This window comes from Alligator mississippiensis, chromosome 8, assembly GCF_030867095.1.
Source record: "Alligator mississippiensis isolate rAllMis1 chromosome 8, rAllMis1, whole genome shotgun sequence".
Lineage (NCBI taxonomy): Eukaryota > Metazoa > Chordata > Crocodylia > Alligatoridae > Alligator > Alligator mississippiensis.
The window spans coordinates 15,934,940-15,956,756 of record NC_081831.1 but is presented as its reverse complement, the minus strand read 5'-3'; the positions used below and the strand labels follow the sequence as shown (position 1 = coordinate 15,956,756).

Genomic DNA, 21,817 nt, shown 5'->3' with positions numbered 1-21,817 from the left:
TGGGACTGCACCACACATGGCACCTGCTATGGGACCCATGCCATATACTGCTTGTGTCCTGGACCAGCCAGAGTGGGTGCTGCAGGTGCTGGATCCAGTTGTGGGGGGAAGGGAATGGGATTCTGGACTTGCCCCATGTGAGGCCAGCATTAGGGGCCAGATAATGTTGGCTCCATGGGCTGTAACTTTAACACTTCTGCTTTAGCTCTTTCTCCTGATGGTCTCAACCTCCATTGCACATCTGGGACCAAAGTCATCCCTGGTGTGATTCTGTGGATACAAGGGAAGTCGCACTGTGCAGTCAGTCAAGTTGCAATGGGGAGAGAGTACTGCCTTATGAAAGATTCTCCTGACAGTGATTCCTGACCTCCATTTTACAGATGTCGGGTATGGAGAAGAAATGGAGGATCAAAGAACTTTAGGCCAAAGGTTTTTTTACAATGTTTGAGCGTTTGGGATGCCCTAATTATGGGTGTATAAATATGCATGGCCTGGCAGTCAGAACTGCTGAGCGAATGGAGTCGTGGTGCTTAGGCCTTGGCATTCTCAAATCGGGCAACCAGAAATGGCAGCAATCCAAAATGAGTGCCTGCTTCTTCTGAAAATAGAAGCTTGTTGGATTTTTCCAAGGCCACAGAGTGAGTTAATGGCAAAGTGAGGAAGAGGACTCGGTGTGCCTAACCCTCAAGCTACAACCTTAGGAAGTGGACTGGACATGTCAGTATAGCAAAAACAAAGCAGAAGGCGCTCCTGGCCCTTTGGCCAGAAGTTCTGGGGAACCCATCTTTTAACACTGTCATTTTCCCAGTTCACTATACACCTCCATTCCCCTGCCCCCAAAAAAACCCAACAAAAAACTAACCCAACCCAACCAAACCAAACACTGCAGTCAGGACCTTTGTTACAATATTTTCAGTCTGTCCAGAAGCAGGAATGGTCCGTAATAACCCACGAGAGGGTCCTGCTGTAGCCGGCTTCCCAAGTCTCTTGTGGCAGACCCAAGAGACTTGACAAATGAAGCGTGCAGGAAGCTGATCCAAGCAGAGCCCCTGTTGGAGCAGCAGTGGCAGGTTGCAAACCACCTGTAGAACTGCTGGGTAGTTAGAATTCAAACTGCAAGAGCTTTGATCAAAGGCTTAAGGATTGCTACTGTGATACTGGTGAAAGCATGTGCTTTTGTACACCCACTCTGATCTTTGCCTTGACTCAGCAGAAAAAGAGTTAAACTGTCCTTAGATGAGATCATTTGCATGTCCTGGGGTGGTCTCTGTTCTCTTTTGTGTTATGCACCCAGCAGGATGCACCAGCTGCATAAATTGCTCTGCCAAAGAGCATCCACACACTCATGCATCGCTGGTTCCTTCTGGACTCCTTGATGACAGGCATGCAGTGCATCCTCGTTGGACCCCAAGTGGGGAGTGTGGGAGGAAGGTAGCATCCTGGAAAGCACAAGCTTCACTTTTTATTGTGTGACCACCAGCTGGGCTACGGTGTGTGTACCATCAGCACAAACGCGCTTCTCGGTAGTGTGGCTACACAAGAAATCCTTGTTCCAGGCACCAAAGGGTTAAACCACGGTGCCCGTTCATCCTTGGGCTCTGGCACGTGCCTGGTCCCTGCACTAATAAAGGGTCCAGAGAAGGGCAACTCGTATGTTCAAGGGCCTGCAGACCAAGCCCTACGAGGAGAGACTAGAGAAACTGGACCTTTTCAGCCTCTGCAAGAGAAGATTGAGAGGCGACCTTGTGGCTGCCTATTAAGTTCATCACGGGGTCACAGAAGGGAATTGGTGAGTATTTATTCACCAAGGCGCCCCCGGGAGTTACAAGAAACAATGGCCACAAGCTAGCAGAGAGCAGATTTAGATTGGACATTAGGAAGAACTTCTTCACAGTTCGAGTGGCCAAGGTCTGGAAGGGGCTCCCAAGGGAGGTGGTGCTCTCCCCTGCCCTGGGGGTCTTCAAGAGGAGGTTAGATGAGTATCTAGCTGGGGTCATCTAGACCCAGCACTCTTTCCTGCTTATGCAGGGGGTCAGACTCGATGATCTATTGAGGTCCCTTCCGACCCTAACATCTATGAATCTATGAATCTATGACTGTGCTCAAGTAAAATAAAAACAGGGTTTGAAAAAGGCAACAAAGGCCCCTTACTCCAGGTGTCCAATGATCTGCAAGTACTGGGTTAGGGAAGGTTGGGGGGAGTCCCAGTGTCTGGATTTTACATGCATGAGGCTAAGAGGTTTAGGAGCAATTAGTGACATTTAGGTTCCCCTTAAAGGGGCCTGGTTTTAGTATTTTGTAGTGGACAGGTACTCAGCATATTTGATTATTAGTCTCCTTAATGTACATCTGGTTGGTCCTTAATGTCATGGGTGACTCTGGCACACCTTGGCTAGATGGGCAGGTTTAGCTTGACAGGTGCCCAGGGTGATACAGGGAGTCAGGAAGGTATCAAGGGTCAGTCTCTGACTCTGTTCACACATCACTGAGCAGAGCAGAGACCTGGTCCAGGACTAGGGCTCCAAGGCCCTAAAAACATGCAATTTATCATGACAACAACATGTCTGTGATGCTCATGGGGATGTGAAGGATTGTGGACTCAGTACAACAGGCATTTAGAGAATAAAATGTGTGACTTCTGTGACGAAGCCATCAGAATGTGACGAAGCCATCAGAAAAGCCAATGGCACTTTATCGTGCATCAGCAGATGCATGACAAATAGGTCCAGGGAGGTGATACTTCCCCTCTATAGGGCGTTGGTCAGACCGCAGTTGGAGTACTGCGTGCAATTCTGGGCGCCACACTTCAAGAAGGATGCAGATAACCTGGAGAGGGTACAGCGAAGGGCAACTCGTATGGTCAAGGGCCTGCAGACCAAGCCCTACGAGGAGAGACTAGAGAAACTGGACCTTTTCAGCCTCCGCAAGAGAAGGTTGAGAGGTGACCTTGTGGCTGCCTATAAGTTCATCACAGGGGCACAGAAGGGAATTGGTGAGTATTTATTCACCAAGGCGCCCCCGGGGGTTACAAGAAACAATGGCCACAAGCTAGCAGAGAGCACATTTAGATTGGACATTAGGAAGAACTTCTTCACAGTTAGAGTGGCCAAGGTCTGGAACGGGCTCCCAAGGGCTCTCCCCTACCCTGGGGGTCTTCAAGAGGAGGTTAGACGAGTATCTAGCTGGGGTCATCTAGACCCAGCACTCTTTCCTGCTTATGCAGGGGGTCGGACTTGATGATCTATTGAGGTCCCTTCCGACCCTAACATCTATGAATCTATGAAAAGGCAAAAAGAGGTTAATTTACAGATGTGTATTTGGGAAAACAGCTATTCAAAAGAGGGAGGCTTTGGGGGATGGAAGTGGCTTGGCATGGATGACAGGAGCAAATTCTCTTTGCCGCTTTTTTGAATGCAGAGGAGTTGAGTCTGTTCATTCTGACTCTGTAGCATCTCTGGGGAGCCCTTTACCTCTTGCATCCTGCATGTGTGGAACAGTTTGTCAGTACTGCGCAGTAGCATGACTAAAGGGGAGCAATCAGGGCACTAGCCCTGGGCGCTGCCTTGTGTGCTGCTGCCACCCAGGGCGCAGAACTGCTCTTCGTCACCTCTGGTGTTGTCTTTGCCTGCCTTAAACTCCCATGCTGCAAAGTCCTGGGGGGCATGATACAGAGTTGGCAGCAGAGTGTTTTGTGGTAAGTCCTGCCTTGACCCCTTGGGCATCTCATCTGTGGGGTGTCCAATGCCAGCCTACTTGCAGCAGGTTCAGAATGTCCACAGGGCTAGTCGCATACACAGGTTGGGCTTGTGCTTTCTCCTGTAGCATGCTGCTGGTACTCGACATGCTGTAAACACTCAGCTGTGTCGGTACAGGACTAATGAAGTAAGCAACAGAAAGGACAGCTGCTTGGGAGAAGAGGGGTGGCCTTGGGGTGAAGGCAGTGATCGGGGACCCAAAAGACTTTGGTTTCTGGCTCCACTACAAATTTCCTGCCTGACCTTGGACAAGTCACTTAGTCTCTTAATGTTTCCTTCTTCCCACTCTTTGTCTATCTGTCTTGTTTAGACTGCGCTGCTTGGGGCAGGGATTCCTTCTGCCTACATCTGGGGCCTAGCACAATGGGGGTCTGCTTGTGGACTGGATCCTCTAACGGCTGGGTCAGTGCTGCTGGTATGCCCAGAAACGTGTGCCGTGTTCACCGCTCAGGGATGCTGACTCCCAGTTACACCAGTTACTGCCTGTCGTTCCAGAGATTTCCAATGAAGCAGCACAGTGCTTCTGAAGCCGTGCTCACCTACATGAAAACTGGGTTTGATAATACTTATCTGCCTTACCGTGGTTTTATTCGCGAGTGCTGGAAAAATCTTTTGAGTTCCCCTGATGAAAGGCCCTATAATACTGCAAAGCATTATGGTTTTTGGACAGACCCTAGAAAAGGTTATTTATTGTCTCTGTACCCGCTGCTCTCTGGAGGAAACTCCTTGGGCTATCGCCCTTTTGAACAAGCATCACATGCAGCAGCAGCAGCAGGGATGGGTGGGGGTGGGGGAGCAGAGAAGGGAAAGGACAATGGAATTTAGTTTTGTCTGGTTTGCTTTGTTAGTCTCATTCCATTGCGCAGGAGGGGAAAACACAATTCCCCTTCAGGAGATGCACGGAGAGACTCTAAGAGCAAAAGAGAGAGAGAGAAGTTTATTATCAAGGCTCCCAGCATCAACATGTATCCAGTGAGGAACGCAACAACCCTGACCGGAGGGGGTTGGAAGGGATGTAGTCCAGTTGAAGGCACTGGGAACTGCTTTGCACACACACACACACACACACACACAAGGACAAGCAAGGCTTCAGGCTGCTCTAGTGTCTGGGGAAGGAGAGAGGAAATATTTCCAGCCAAGGTGTTCGGAGGTCCTGGAAAGAAGATTCCAATATTGCCTCTGTGTCTGCATGTGTCCAGGCGTGGAGTGAGGCAAAGCATGACTCCCTCGCCTCCCCTGTAGAACAAAGGCATTTGGCCGGGGGAAAGAAGAGGGTCAGGTGTGAAGAGGACCAGCTTCCTGGCATCAATCAGTAGGCAAGTGTGGCTACTACATGATTTGCATGCATGGGCTTGCTTGGCGCTCATTACCGGGCGGCTGTCAGAACTTTCTCGCTGGGGTCTGAGTGTATCTGTCTGTGCCGACTGCTCTCCATGGCCTCTCTGATCCTGAAGCAGCAGTCCGCAGCATTTGCAAGGGCTCACAGATGTCAAACCAGCAGATGGGTTCTGCAAACCTCCTCCTCCTCAGCTGTCTTGTGTCCCCGCCTGGGTAGATGGCAATTTCCAGAGCTTTGGTCAGCTTGGAGAAAGCTTTCTGGCTGCCCACCACAGGCATGTTCTGAGCCTGCAAGGCAGGAACGTCCTCCTGCTGGCTCGTGGTTACTGCAACCCCTAATTGTATCCCAGGCACGGAGCACAGATTTACCCACTGCTAAATTTGTCCTCTTAGCAGGGCTGCTGAAGAGATGGAGAGGCAGCGTCTCTCCCTGTGTCCTTGTACTTCTGGTTAGATGGCTTTGTTGTTCACATGGGAAAACTGTCATGGAGCTGGGGCGGGGGGGCAGCTATCATAGATGTTTAACTGTGCTGCAAGACACTGAGGCTCCCTAAAGTAATTCTGGTAACCATGAACGTGGCTTGTGTGGGCTCTAGAGAAGATGAGCTCACAAATGGCTTCCCTCTTTTCTAGTCCTTGGACTAGTCTCTGCCCTGAAGAATTTTCCTATTTGAATCATGATCTCGGGAGAACTGCCCTAGCCTTAGTGTTTCGGGCAGTCCAAGTGAGAGCGGGTTTTGCACGATTGTGGGAGGGTTGGCACCTCAAAGCAGCCCTCTTATTGACCCTTTTCTAGGCCATTTGAAAGGGCCCCCCAAAAGTTTGTTCTTGAAAAGAACAAGAAACAGATCTCATCAAGTCAGCTCGGGGGCTAGATGTTTGGTTACTGTAAGGCAAGGTATCTCTGATTGCTCAGTGGAGCTATGTTGACTTACACCAGCTGACAGGCTACTTCATAGAGCTATCTGCACATAATGCACCTAGAAACCTCCTATTGTAGCGTCTTCGCCACTGCTGCACTGTCCTAACAAAAGCAGTACAGTGAGATGTACTGCCCAGTACCAGTCCAGGACTGCCATAGGATTCCAGTTGGATGCAGCTGCTGTAGAGGGCTCCAGAGGGGAAGGAGCCCGTAATTTAACCAAGACCCTAACTTATTAAGAAGTTCCTTAAAAAACAGGAAAGGGCATTGTATTTAGGGATGAACTGGGAGTATTCTGAGCCTTGTGCCCTCAGCTGCACCTTTGCTATGGCAGCAACCTGCTGAATACAGCACGGGCTGCTGGTTCTCCAGTGGCCGTCACCTGCTTCTCCAGGTAGGATCTGTTGCAGTAACCTGGCTCAGAGATGAGAAGGGTGCTGTTCACCGTGCCTAGGTCATGGGCCAGGTTTTGGAGCAGGTGTAATCAGATTTGGGATGCTGTTTTGTTCCCTTTGACAGTTTGGTGAGTAAGTGCTGTAGCCTTTGAGAACGCTGAGTGCCTCCCTGTTTTGGTGTGGAAAGGACATGGGGTGTGGTGGGGGATGGGAAGGCAACCCAGAATAAGTATGGGGGCAGCAGGGGGAGGGAAGCTGTGGCGGGGAATTAAAAGAGCTCCCGTTTCTTCCAACAGTCAATGCTACTGGGAGGCTGAGAGTCTAGGCAGGCCGCCTCCCTTTTCATTCCGCATTGCCAGCTGCTATTAATACTACAATGCGTGAGTTTTTACAGCACCAGCAGAAAGGCCAGAGAGGATATGCTGGGGATTTCCTGCCGTTTGAATGGATTCAGGAGGAGACTCGGTGAGGGCGGAACACAGCTCTAACTAGGGGCTCTGCTGATAGACATGCACGGCCCCCTCCTAACAGCAGGAACGGAACCAGAAACAGATACGTGTGCATCAAATAAATGAGCCGTGTGGGCCTGGGGACTTGCAGAGATAGGCTGCCAACATTTTTAACATGGGTTCCCATTAAAACATACTCCCCTTCCCCCATACCCTGGTGTCTGATAAACTCTGTCCCAGGCATGCTTGTGGTCTTAGAGGCAGGGAGGGTAGGAATGGAGAATGCATATGTGCATGTTCCCTATTTCAGACAAGTAGGCTTTCACATGGAAATAGCCTGGGAGGGAAGTAACAGCACTTGACAAACAAACTTCTGTAAGAACCACGTGCTGGAACTGCTTGGCACCGAGTGGACAGGGCAGTTCACAATTTGGCTTGAATAACTAGAAGTAGAGGGGCAAAAACTATGTGGGGTGGGATCGCCTTTTCCCATATATATTTAACTCCCTGCCACCTGGTGCAATTTGGGCCATTCTAAAGCAGAACAACTACCCCTTCAGAAGCACACCGAGGAGCCCCAGTGATCAGTCAGCTTTGGCACAGAAGATTTTGCTGCAGGCAGAGGTGTGGGAGGCAGGAGACGCTCCCCCTGCCCTGAGTGGCACATCCACTTGGGCTTCATCAAGGACATGTCAAATGGTGGATGTAGGAGATGGGTTCTTAGAACAAATGCTTAGGGATTGTTGTGAGGTCCTGGTTATCCTGGACTAAATTCAGGCCAAGTGTAAATGGGCACAGCCTTAATGGAGTGGAGCTGGCTCAGTGTTTCTAGAGCCAGAAGTATTCTACTGCACACGGCTGACTCGGGCCAGTGCTTCTGTATCCATCCTGCCTGCCCATCCTTTCATTTCCTCCCATGCTCCTAGCACTACTGATGATTGAGAGAGTCCAGTAGATAACTGAACCTCTACTTATGCTTTGGTTGTGTGGATGCTAGAAAAGTCCTAGGTCATGCCTGCAATTCCCCTTGCTTTTTTATATTGGGAGTCCATTTAAGTTGAACCCCTGAGGCTACTCATTGTAGTGCATCCTAGTGACCTGACTTCCATGTGCTGAAATGTGGTACTCCTTTGGCCCAAGTGGCCCAGGTGCCAGGGCAGGAGAAGCAGCAATTAAAATTTGGTAACAGAAGGAGGAAAAGGAAGTATGGATGATTGTTTGCTGGGCCTGGGATTTTGTGCTGCCTGCTCTCATACCAGTTCATATCATAGGATCCCCATGCTGGCTTGGAGTCTGCACTGTGGTTTCACTGAGAAAGTGGCAAGAGTCTCTGGGAGGGATGGTATCTTTGGAGCCTTATTGCAGGAGGATAGGATTGATGGATGCTGTCCTACCCAGGTGAGTCCTACAAATGCTCTGAGACTAGAGACCAGGAGAGCCCACAATAATGGCATTTACCAAGCTGCTCTTATGATTAAGTGTCCAAATCCCATTAACTTGACATGGCATCCAAAGCACCTAGATTTGCAAAGCTTAGGCTGTAACCCTAGGACTTTTGCCATGTGAACACCAGTTGGGATAGAGGACAGTTCTTCCCTTAACCAGAATGAGGGGGGATCTGAGCTCTGCGGTGTATCAGATGCTATGGTGAGCAGGCTATAAAAGCTAGAGTTGGATTGGACCTGTGTTTCTCAGCAGTGCTCCCACTCCCCACCTGTGGCAGCCACCCAGGTGGTAATGAAAGAATTGGAGTACTGAATACCCTGAGGGAGGTTAACCAGTGCCTGTCTTAATGAAATGGGCTTCACTGTCTAAATCTGTGTATGAGCTTTTGCTGACCACATAATGGCTGCTTTATTTGTCCACAGAGCTGCTGTGCTGCCAGCACCCAGCTCATTGCCTTGCAAAGTGCTTCTGGGTCTCTCAACTCAGGCAGGAAAAACACAGAGAGAGAGAGAGAGAGAGAGTGTGTGTGTGCATACATACATCCACTGTGTTTTTCCTGTATTCCCTATATTATATATGTGTGTGTGTGTAATACCCCAGCTCAAGCGTCTAGCTGGATTTGCTTTGTTGTCCTGCTTGCAGTTGCTTGCCCACTGCCTCACTTTTGTCTGCAGTCCATCATAACTAGCGACCGTGCTGGCTGGGGTCCAGGTTCATGTGAATTAGCTGTGGACCAGCCCTCATCTCAGCCCTGCTCAGCACACCCAATATATAAAGATTAAGGAAGCAAATGCTTATCTGAGCATATGGTTGGATCCATCACATATTCAACAACATGTGCTTGAAGATGAGAGCCTTCTAAAATGCTTTGCTGAACTGTAGCCTTAGCAATGATATTTTGGCTGCAAAAATGCATGTGTTTTCACTAACAGGCAACATTAGAAATGACTGGGTAGGCTGTTCTGCTTTATTTAGATTTATAGACTACCTGCTTCATAAAACACCAATTCAGGGCTTGAAGCCCTTTTGCCTGGTACAGTACAAATAGTAATGCAAACAAAACTCAACAAACTCCTTGATACCAAGAAGGAAAATACCACCCTCCTTATCCCCCATCCCCTGCATTTTTCTATCTCCAGCCTTCCTCAGCAGGCTGCAATGAGCATCCTGTATCTAGGCTATTGCAGACCTGAGGAGGAAGGCCAGAAAGCAATTCCAAAGTGCTGAGAATCTCTTGCAGAAAATCCCACGCCTCCCTTTTAAGCAAAGGAATAGAAGTGCCTCTGCCACTCGTAGCTGTGGCAATATTGCACAGGCATCTTCAGGAGAGTTAATCAAAATCCCATCTTTGCTTAATTATAGTTGTTTAATTAAACTATAGTAAACCTCTGAGTGGCTGCTCTATTACACAGTTAGAGTGGCTTTAATGTGGTTTAGCTTAATTCACTTATAAAATAAATTAAACCAAACCCAATTAAAAGTTCCATTAATTTTGAATAAGAGCATCCACACCGAGAGTTCATACTGTAAAATTAAATTCATCCCTTTGGTTCACTCAGACCAGCTTCCCACGTGCAACTGGGTAGGCAGGTCCTGAGGGAAATAATGTGTCAGACTGGCAGGTCACAAGCTGGCCAGATCATGATGGGTTAAAATCCACAGGCTGCCCCTAATCTCTCCTTCCTTTCCATTCACCCTTTTCCTCTCTTGACACTTCCCCTGAGCTTTATCCTTTCCTCTGGAGCCCCTGACTGGCTTACTGTATAAAGAAATAAAGAGCTGCCCCGTGGAACGCAGTTCGCTGGATCCTGTGCTGTATGCAGCTCTGCATCTCTCAGAGGAGTTTTCCTTCTCTGAGTACTGCACCTGTTGTATTTCAGACAGGAAGTATATGGTTGCTATTTGTGCATGGAAAAACATCACCTATTGTTCCCTTGTTAATGCCCTCACTGTTTATGTAGGCAATAAGAATATCCAGAGGTCCAATAGAAAGTCATAAAAGAATAAATACGAGTTTGAGACGGTACCTAAGCACTTCCCCTATGGGGCCTGGGCCAGCTGCTGTCGGAGATTGGAAGAAACCTCCCCTGGGGACTGGTTAGCCTGTCTTGACTCCTGCAGGCTTCTTTGCATCTCTCTCTGAAGCAGCTGGCAGTGGCCCCAAGATGTGGAGCTCGCTGGGCCCCCGGCCTCACCCTGTACAGCAATTCCTTTGCTCCCCTCTCTGGCTTGGCATGGAGCAGATTCCAGCCCCAACTGTGTTGGGAGGTGTGTAGCTTTGGGGGTATTTTTAGTGTTGCAGCCAAAAAACAGTGCAGAATAGATTTGGCTCTTATAAACCATGGTATGCATCTTAACAGGTTTCTTTTAATGCACAGATTCTTTTGTGGAAAACTTACTCATCTGGATAGATAACGGTTTGATTATGGAATACACATCACTATGGGGGAAGTGCCGGATGCCAATGCAGCTGTAATACACATCCTTTTCCATATAGATTGCAAGCTTTTGAGGGTAGAGACTTGGTTAGGGGGTGGGTGTGTGGTGCTTAGCACCAGCGCTGTGTGCTACTGTGGCAGAAATTGGAACAATGGTATCCCTTTCCTACCCAGCTGCATTTCCTACACCCCCTTGGCTCTCTTGCATTCACACTCTGAGGAAAGAAGCTGGTGCCCTCACAGCTGGCTTGTTGACTCATGGCTCAAGGCAATCAATAGGAGTTAGCAAATTGTTCTCTTGGACAAGCTGCTGGATGACGTGGCCGATTGGCAGTGGATGCCCTATGTGCTTCATCACTTAGTACCATCCACCGGGCCCTGGCTCTAGATTCATGCTGCAGTGATAGGGATGACTCCAGTGTCATCTGAGCCATTGTGTCTGGTGGAACGAGCTTTCTGTGGCTTTGATAACAGCCTGTGTAAATGTGGCAGGGGAACCAGGATTTGTTCCAAGAATCCAACTCCTATACTCACCATTTGACATGTCCTTGATGAAGCCCAGGAGGGGAGACCCTACTCAGAGGGCCACTCATGGCTGTGGGGAGTGTCTCTAGTGTTCCAACTCCAGAAGACATCAGTTTGGTACTCTTCCTACTAAGCAAGAAGGCCCTAAGTTCAAGTCCCACCAGAGGACTTGGCTTTATTGGTAGTGCTGATGTTGCTGCCATGTAATAAGTGCTGGCTTTAGAAAGGTGTCAAGCTCGAGTCTCTTCCTTTCATCTCTGGCAGCCCTCCACATGGAAGTTTTCATGAGAAGCAGCCTGTAGCTCTAGCGTCTGTGCCAACAATCCCCACATCCCACTCTCCAGAGAAGAGGCTCCAATGCCTAGCCTTGCACAGGAGCTCATAATGGCAGCTCCATTTACTCTGTACTGCCAGCACATATCATGTCACCGCCTAGTAAATGAAAGGTGCTTTAAAAACGCCTGCCTCGGCTTCATTGTGGGATGACAGGGGAGTCACTGAATCCTGTCGTGGCTGGGAGTGCTTGAAGGAAAGCTTTCACTATCAGTTTTGAGCTGGCTGCAGAAATCCTTTCTCTTATCACTTGTGTAACAAGGGAGGGCACAGAAGCCAGGCGTTCATGCAAAGGCAAAGCAGGGACTCGTTGCCAAGATTCAGTAGTAAACCTCTCCAGCAGGACTCCAGTGAGAGAGCGATCGTGTGCGGCCATCGGGTCCTTCCTGGTAGCAGACAGCCCGTGATGCTCTGCTTGGGAATTAAGTCAGCCTTCATCAACGGAATAGTTTATGCATGAATCGAAACTTCAGACCTGGCTGAGTGGGGGAAGAAGCAGGATCTTAGCTCTTTAAAATGCTGTAGCCAAGGAAGGAGGAGGGGATAGAGGAAATAGCAGCAAAATAAGACTGAGGAAGCAGGGAGAGATTTGAGAAGCTGCGCGAGTTGTTCACTCGGGTTTTCCAAGGAACCAAGTTCTCTAAAGCATCTTCTGGTGGATATTAAGAGACAGCTGCGGAGACAGGCATGTTCTCCTGAAGATTTTCATGCTGTACCTTTAAGACTGTCTGACAGAGAACTTGGGCTTTGCGGTCATCTGCGCGTGACGGAATATTTTGGGGAGTTGTTGAATTTTCGGGTCATGCACCCCTTGTTTCTTCTTTTCTCTTTCTCTCTCTCTTGCCCTTTCTTTTCATTTCAAAGAGACAAAGCGACTTCAGTTTGGAGCACAAACATATGATCCGCACATGGAAATGTGGTAATTTGGATGCATTCATGATTGCAACAGATTGAAGAAATTAGACGAGACAAAGAGCTTTTTTTGGAAGAGGAGGAGGAGGCAAGGAAAGGAGGGAGGGAGAGTGGGTGAAAGAAGGGGACACCACCGAAAAAAGGGACGGCCGTGACACGCGGATGCTAAATATATCCTGTAGTAATGGAGAGGGACCGGATTTCAGGTAGGCTACCGATCCTTTTTATATGCTGTAGTTTCCCTCTCTTCTGCCTGCCCCTCACTCACCCTGTAGCTTCTGCAGATTAAGGAAAGAAACAGCCAAGCTCCGGTTGGATTTCCAAGAGTCCTTTAAATATTATTATGATGATGATTTGTTTGCTGTTACCCTCTTTTATTATTTTTGTCATTTTTTCCCTTCATTTTTTTTCCTCCCCCTCAGTCCATGAGGGAGACAGAGCTTCCAGCAGGAGCACGGGGGGGTGTGGGAGAAAGAAGCCGTTTGGGTCTGGATTTCATTTGAGTCTTTCTCGCTCTTCCCATTTCCCGCACCGAATGAGGGGGGATGAATGCTGAGGCTGTTAGCTCAGCGCTTGCAGTCGGGGAGAGAGGGAGAGAGAGGAAAAATCTCCTGGCTCTTGGCGTGAGGTTGCATTTATATTGCAGAGGTCGGCTCCTTCATTTGCCTGGCTGCGTGTTGCGGTTTGAGAGCTCTCTCTGCCTGCCAAGGCTTGTGCTAAAGACCGTATCTTCCCCTCTCTTGCCCTCCAATAATGCCTGTAATCGCCAAGCAGAGAATCAGTTGCACTTCAGGAGACTCCAGGACGGGGCCTCATGGCTACACAGGCATTTCCCCCTCAAGAGCTTGTGCTGGTTACATAACCCTGGAAAAGGGGCAGATTTCATGAAGTTAACTCAGTTGTGCTTTGTCTTGTTGGCAAATTGTATCTGATGGGGGAGTGGGAGAGCCGACAGGGTGAAGAGGTGGAATGAATAACTGTTCCTGTACTTTCTGGCCAATCCCAGTTACTGGTGCTTGCCTAAAACAATCTCCAAACTCCTGCTGGGTGCATGCACAATGTCCAGCGGCAGCATCTCTCAGTGAGTAGCACTTGCTCTGTTTGCAGGGCCTGTAACTTGGCTGTGTCCTCAGCATCCAGTCACTGCTGGAGCCAAACTAAGAACAGGGCTAAGTCCCTAGAGAGCACGGAGGCGCCAGGAGAGAAGACTCGAACAGAGGAGTTCACGTGCATTTGGAAGGCCAGGTGTCCAGTGAGCTGCCGCAGGCAATGGCATGGGGAGCCCCAGCCTGGTCTAGCCTGGCTGGCGGTTCTCTGCTCTTCCTGGCTCTGCTCCATGCTGGACAGCAGAGGGACAGACTGAGGTGCTGAGCAGGACCCCTCTTACCTGCTCGGGAGCCTGCATGTTCTTCTGTCCTCTCTGAGTTGGCATGGGCGAGGCAGTGGCTGGGAGGGGCAAGGCAAGCAGTCCAGTCTCTGGGGCGTTCCCGACTAGGGCTGCTGGGCACCAGTTTTGGAGAGAAAACCACAGACTGAGAGGAAGTGTTTGAGCCAGGGTGGAGGGAAGCAGTGGTCAGGGAATGCTGCTCCCATTCCTAGGTTAATGTGGGCCACATAATCCAACAAGGAGGCTATTCTAGCATTGCCCAACGCATCTGGGGGCTGGGCAGACCCCTGTCATACCAAAAGGTGCTGTATAAGATAGAAGCAGAGAGCACTGGACACCTTTCAGCATCTGTTGCTCTCTTAGACATGAGGAAGTTAAATATCTTTTCAGAAGCTTCTCCTCACTCCAGCTGTCTATGTATCAGTGCTTGGTTGGCACCTGAAGACTGGGGATAGATGAGAGCCCAAGCCAGCTGGGACACAGATCCATCTAGGAGGGGCACAGCCTGGGAGTTGTAGGGTATTGGCCACTAATATTAGTGGGACCGGCTAGCACTCCCCGCTGTCCAAAGCGAGTACGATGGACTCACACATGCTTGCTTGCACTCTTGCTCTTACTCCTGCTCCATTTCAAAGCATCCTGGATGCCGCTCATGACTCAAAGGACAGTTTCTATGTGTCAGAATACCAGCCCTGGGCCACTGCCCAGCAAGCCTCTCCTGGGGGCAGAAGAAAGCAGCTGAGTGGGGTGAGGAAGCTCTGTAGAACGGAGCCAATAAATCTCTGGGTGATCTGGACCCAGGATAAATGGCTGTTGCATTCCTGATATTCCCCCTCTTCGAGCAAGGCAGGACTGGGGGGAGGGGGAGTTGCAATAGGAGCCGGAGTAACAGCAGTGCTGGCAAGAAACTGAACTTCAGCCTTTGTCCCTAGTCACACAATATGAGACATTCACTTCCTTCAAGAGCAGCCTCAGAGCTCAGCCCCCAAGAGGCCCTGCTCACCTTGGGAACTACCTGACACAACACAAATGCAGCTGCTGAATATAGCACAGTGCTGTCCGGCTTTGCATTGGACATCTCCTGCCCTCTGTGGTCCGAGATACCCAATACTGAGAATAGCCTGTGCTGTGGAGCTAAGGGAAGGAAAGATGCCAGTGGAGGTGTATTTGTGCAGCTCTGGTGAACCTCAAATGCCACTAGCAAGGTATGCAAATGGTTGTGCCTGCTAGTGACTTAGCTTGTGTGTGCCAATGACCCCACTGGAATTTGATGGATCTGTGTGGATGCCAGGGGCCTTGATAGCTGAGTTGTACAGCTGCTGGGAGGGAACAGGCATGAGAGCCCCATGAAAGTCTAAAGCCTGATGACAAGTAGGTGTGGTGGTTGATGTGCACCAAAAGAGGGAGCTGTGATGGGGGTGGAGAGGGAGGGCATTAACGTGAGGCACAACTGGCCCCTTTTTTGCACTTATGGCTTAGGCTTGGGAGCGTTTCACTGAAGCAGAAAGTTCCAGGCTTTGTTCTCACTTCTGCATTTAAAAAAGTTCTCTCTGAAGGGCATGGACCCACTTCACACTGTTGGTGAAACAGGGCTTTCCTGAAGGAAACGCAGGCGGGGACGTGGGCCTGTTTGGGAGCTGAAACACAATAAGGCAAAGAATGGTTAACAATAAACAATGCCCTTGTGTTTGGAGAGGAAGCAAGAATGTGCTGGGTAAGATGCTTTAGAGCAATGGTGGAGAAGGGGTTAAAGGTAAGCTTAGACAGACAGGATGTAGGAAAATCCTGTGAAGGGAGATTCTGAGCAGCAAGCTGACTGTTCAGACGACATCCTCGACATCATTATTAGTCTCTCAGGTTTCTCCTGCAAAGTGCAAAGCTGCTGGGTCTACAAGGTCCTGCCAACCATCGGCAGAGCCAGTGGCGCCAGGCACACGACAGCCAGCTGTCCCCCATGGGCTAGATCCTTACTTGGGCTCTGACTCTGGTCTCACACACACCAGCCTCACTCTACTGCTCTTACGGGTGCATGCTGGAATACTTGGGAGGAGAATCCAGCTCACCGCTTTCCATTTGGCCCTTACCCATGGAAGCTGGTTGGATCCTGCCTGAGTCAAGGCCTTGTGATTTGGCTGTTCCTGCTCCAGATGTGACAGGAGCTGACAGTTCAGCTGCTGGTGTCTAAGTCTGAAGCATTTGCCTCCTGCACGTAGTGCCGGTGGTTCTGCAATGCTTGCAGGAGGAGAAGACCCAGTGATTAAGTGAAACCTGACTCAGAGCAGCACAGCAACATGGGGTGAGAGGGGGGATGAGGAGGGGGAGGGCAGTGACATTTCCCAGTCAATGCTCTGGCCACGAATGTGGTTTTAATTCATGTTCCACCACTGGGTTGGGCCATCACGGGGTGGGCATGAATAGCTCATCTGACTCAGCTGTTACCCAAGCCCTGCAAAGGGCCCCAGCATGAATGGGAGTTGAGCCTCTACCCTATATTATGGCTAATGCAAGTTCAGAGAGCTCCATTTAAATGCTGTTCCTTTAAAACTTTCTTTCCTTCTCCTATTCTATAAAGGTCTTCATCCCATGCTCCTGACCCCAGTTTCTGATCACCTTTCAGTAGTGTGCTAAGCAGCAGGGCTGACATCTGCCACATATCTGCTCCTTCCTTGATGAGAGTAATGTACAGTCGAGTGCTGTTATTATTATTCTGTGCACATATGTTATTATACGCTTATGGCAGAGAAGGCAGATCATAGGCAAACACTTTCCATGTGGAGCAGAAGGTTTGGTCCTTATTCCTGGAAGGGTTTGTTCCATAGTTTTAGCCCTGGCCCTTGAGAAAGCTCCAGGCCTTGCATTGACCTCCAGGGTGGAAAATGCCTCTGTCTGCATCTATCCTGGGCACCTAATCCTGATAATTGCTTTTGGTACTATTTTGATATATTTATTTTATTTAGCATATGTGGTTTCAGCATATTGTTTCAGCATTGTAAATGGACATAAGTCAACAATGTGGGACATGGTTTGAATTTGATTGCAAGGGCATTTGTATCATTGCGAAGGCCCCATTGGTATAGGTTTGAGGCACAGCAACTCTGTCTAGTTCGAAAATGGTTGAGAAGTGCCCAATAACAGCATGCCTAGTTAAATCCTAGTTGACTGACTGTAGGGTCAGAGATGAAGTAGTGCTTGATTGGTGCTTGTGCTGATCATTCTTCATGCCACTAAGTAAGGAAAAGTCAAAGGGATTTGGAAGGGTAGACCATATTGGATATCTTGAGGGGCAAAGGAAGCTATTGGTGGGTGGAATATGAACCAGTGTACTGGCAGTGTAGGATTATCCCAGAATCTGGCTAGTAAGTTTGCTTCAACATTTGTGTAGCAGAGATGATGGGGAGCAATATTACCAAGTACTGCTAGCCATGGAAGTGGAGTGGGGTGCAATGTGCCTGACACAAAATGCATTGTAGCATGTAGTTGGGTGTCCACTAATTTGCTGTGGGATGAATGAGCCCATACAGGGGCACAGTATTTTGCAACTGAATAATACAGTGCAAGAGCAGGTGGACATAGTGTGGAGGCATTTATTTTCACATAAATGCTCATTTTTAACACTGTAACTCTGTAGTCCATTTTAATCTAAGCTATCTGACTCACTAGTGTCACCTGACACAAGAGAACACGGGCTTGTTTAAATCGGTTGTCATCAGAGCTATCTTCTTTTGTGTTCTAGAAAGGCCTGAATGAACAGCTATACCTAAGGGGTATTCTTGAACCATGATTTATTTAGACCCCTTCCTCTGTCTTTTCTAATTGTCAGGAGACTGCTTGGCAGCTGGTTGGTTCCTAATGGTGAAATTGCTTCCCCTTTCTTCACTTATCCTAACACTCCAGCTATAAAGGGCCAAACTTGGTTTTATTAGCAACCTTGGTTAGAAGCTGATGAGATGACTGTGAGTTTACATGTATTGAGAGGTTTGGGGTGTGGTGGGGAACAGGCGCAGTCTGTATAGAGGATACCAGGTCCTAGATGAATTATTGATCATGCTTTTAAAAATGGTTTGTAGAGAGTTAATAAATGATTAATTGGTCTTTATAACATGGTTGACAAAAGATGTCATGTGTTACATATGGTTCATAAGTGCATTGCTAAAATATATTTAAAAGCAGCCTGCTGAACTCATGAACAGATGACTAACCATTAGTAACACCTCTGCCAATCACTTTTTATATGGTCTCATTTCTAAATAGTTGATGAAGCAGGACTGCCAGAGGCAGCACAGACAGCATGTGCTAGTAGAGATCTCCAGTCAGGTGTCTATAATGACTGAATGCATAAGACAGATGGTCTTTAGTGCCAGTCAGCTCCAGACAGGCAGTGCCCACCCCACATGAACCTCAACATTTAGGAGAATGGTTGGGGCAGTTCCCCTAGGGGTAGGGGAGTGATTGGCAAGTGCTACCATGTTCTTCTGCCCTTGTAAGTCGGGTTTTTAAAACTTGTATCACTCTGAATGCAAGAGGGTCTGATTCTGAATTCCCTCCAGCAGGTTTTTCCCCTGGCTAACTCCAGTGATGTCTATGGAGTTGTTCCTGACTAATGGCCAGGAGAGAGGAGAATCAGATTCCTTTTGGACTTTAAAAGCCTGCTTATGGAGGTTGGCATTTTCCTACCCACTGAGCCATTCACGGCAGCATCTGTTCCCCTCCAGAGCCAGTTTGCCTTTGTTCCACTGAGCTGCAGCATTCCTTAGGTGAAGTAGAGTCTGGGCTGGACTGTTATCTGCCTTTGTCATCACGCTCTTGGCCGTCTTCGTGGCTGACTCTGCCTGCCCAGGGCTTTGTAGATTCCATCGTGCCCAAATTGCCATTCGGTGCTGAATCGCTTGCTTTGTGCTGCAGTGCCTTGTGGCCCATTATCTAAGCATGACGTGTTGGATATTGTAGAATGAGTCTTCAGTGTCCTTGTGGTGGTTCTGGTCTGACAGCCTCCCCTGATGCATGAGTTTCTAGGACCAGTAGCTAATGTAGGCTGTGACCGAGAAAAGTGAGCTGGTCTGTTCTGACTTTTCCTGGGGTCTAATTGGGAGTCCACAAGACTATAGAGTTACGGTCTCTGTTCTTCACACCTCACATGCTTTCCAGTATGCTCTCACTTGGGCATTTGTGGCTGGTCAGGAGTCCATGAGAGGAGCTAGTGAGTGTTTCTCTCCCCATGCTTGAAGGGCACATCCATCTCATGGTGGCAGCTCTTATATCTGGTTGGACTGTTGCTCAGTCTCCTTTTTACAAACTCATATCTTGCACACAGCTCAGCGTGACCCTTGTGGCACTTGCTCAGTGCAACCTGGACAGCTCTGGTGTATAAGCTGTGGTGTATAAACTGGGGGCCCACGGCACCCCATCCTCTTCAGTGCTTCAGTAGATTTTCTGAAGCCCGAGAGAGTCAGATAGGGGTGAAGGAAAGACGTTTTCATGCAAGCCAAACTGTTTCGAAGGTCCAGCATACCACAATGCTGAGCTGGAGCAAGTACGTAGTTGGGGAAGTATGTCTGGGTCAACACATGTCTTCTGCAGCCTTAACAGTCCCAGAAGCTTGATATGTGTGTGTCCTATTGGCCTATACATGCAATGTTTGCAGCTCTGGCTAACTTAATAAATTTAAGGGAACAGCAGCACCTCATGCCACAACTCCTAATACTGTGCTGTGTATTCTGCGTAGAAGGGAACATCTGGCAGCCAGACCTTCTCTGATATGATATTTAGAGGAGGAATGATCCAGTGCTTAGACAGGTTGCCTAAGATTTGGGAAACCAAGATTTGATTCCTTTCTCTGCCACGGATTTCTTGGGCCAGTCACATATGCCCATAGCCTCAGAGAGCCCTAACACCCATGGATTTTAGTAGGAGTTAGGTACCTAAATATCTTTGGGGATCTGAACTTTAGTTTTCATGTGCTTCAGTACCCTACCTGTACCATGGAGATTACAGGGTAATCTGTGTGGTTTGACTGAAGTATTGTGAGGATAAACACAGAAGGATGCAAGATGCTCAGATACAGCAGTATGTGGTGGAATCAGATGGCTGAGCAATTAGCTAGAGATGCTTGAGACAGACTGTGTGTGGCTGGGTGGTCACCTAGAGAAGCTCAGGTGCTGGAGAAAAAGTTAGTGACCCAGTATAGGTGGCACACTGCCCTTCATAGGCTGAGTTTGGGCCTTCAGTGTGATGCTTGCAAGCATGTTTTATGACAGAGGCCTAACCCCTGCTGGATTATCCAAGACCTTTGCTTGCAGTGGCAGGGTATCTTGGCCAAGTACCCACTTCGTAATGAATTTCCATTGCAATATGACTGGGGTTTTGCCTTCCCTCTCTCCTACTCTCTTGAACCAGGCTGAACTCTTCAATGAGTTTTTTGCCTCTGTATTCCTGAACATGGATCAAGACAAATCTCCCAGTTGCATTATAGATAGGCACAGGAGGAACACCAGCCCACCAACGGTCAGCACCGACCTAGTAAAGGGACACTTGGAGGAGCTGGATGTGTTCAAGTCAGTAAGCCTGGATGATCTTCATTCAAGGGTGCTGAAGGAAGTGGCCAGTGTCATAGCAGAGCCACTGGCATGGCTGTTTGAGCACTCATGGTGCTCAGGTCAGGTCCCAGAGGACTGGAAAAGGGCCAATATGGTCCCTATTTTCAAGAAGGGGAGGAAGGAGGATCCGGCTAATTATAGGCCAGTTAGTCTCACCTCTATCCTTGGGAAAACCTTTGAAAAAATTATCAAGGATCACATTTGTGGAAGCCCAGTTGGAAAAATAAAGCTGAAGGGCACCCAGCATGGGTTCATAGCAGGTAGATCCTGCCTGACTAACCTTGTTTCTTTTTATGACCAGGTCACAAAATGCTTAGATGCAGGAATAGAGGTAGATGTCATCTACTTGGATTTTAAGAAGGCCTTCCATATGGTATCTCATCCTAGTCTCATAAACAAACTGAGCGGCTGTGACATAGATGATTACATGGTCAGATGGGTGGCAAATTGGTTTAAGGGTCACACCCAGGGAGTGGTGGGGGATGGGTTGTTACTGACTTGGAAAGATGTGGGTAGTAGGGTCCCCCAAGGCTCGGTCCTTGGACTTGTGCTATTCAATGTCTTCATCAGTGACTTGGATGAGGGTGTGGAGAGCACTCTGTCCAAATTCGTGGATGACATGAAATTATGGGGCAAAGTAAACACACTAGTGGGAAGGGATCAAATCCAGGTGGACCTGGACAGGTAGGAAACGTGGTCAGAAAAGAATAGGATGCAATTCAACAAAGACAAGTGCAAGTGCTGCATCTAGGGAAAAGGAATCACCAACACTCCTGTAGGCTGGAGGATGACCTTCTCAGCAGCACAGCAGCACAAAGGGATCTTGGAGTCATAGTTGACTCCAAGATGAACATAAGTCATCAATGTGACAAAGTAATCAATAAAGCTAACCACACTCTATCATGCATTAGCAGGTGCATCACAAACAGGTCCAGGCAGGTGATACTTCCCCTCTGTGCTGCACTGGTCAGGCTGCAATTGGAGTACTGTGTCCAGTGCTGGGCACCGCACTTCAAGAGGGATGTGGATAATCTTGAGAAGGTCCAGAGGAAGCCACTTGTATGGTTAGGGGCCCTACGAGGAGAGACTGGGGGACCTGGAAGAGAAGGCTGAGAGGGGATCTTGTGGCTGTTTACAAATTCATCGCATTGGGGGGGAGCAAGTAATAGGAGATGCTCTCTTTACCAGGGCACTCCTTGGAATAACCAGGAACAACAGCCACAAACTGATGGAGAGCAGATTCAGGTTAGACATCAGGAAGAACTTCTTTACAGTAAGGGTTGCCAGCATCTGGAATGGGCTTCCAAGGCAGGTGGTGCTCTTC

General features: G+C 48.7%; 1 protein-coding gene across 2 annotated transcripts in view; it reads left to right on the top strand.

Moving 5' to 3' along the window:
* Nucleotides 1-21,817, top strand: part of SEPTIN9 (septin 9) — a 237,846-nt gene that overhangs the window by 46,317 nt on the left and 169,712 nt on the right. The window contains exon 1 of one of the 2 annotated variants that reach the window (XM_014601896.3): nucleotides 11,984-12,719. The exons of the other annotated variant lie outside the window; for it this stretch is intronic. Within the exon in view, the coding sequence (XP_014457382.1) occupies nucleotides 12,698-12,719 (22 nt within the window). The 5' untranslated portion in view covers nucleotides 11,984-12,697. Of the gene's footprint in view, nucleotides 1-11,983; nucleotides 12,720-21,817 lie in introns of those variants that run through there. 2 annotated transcript variants of the gene reach the window in all.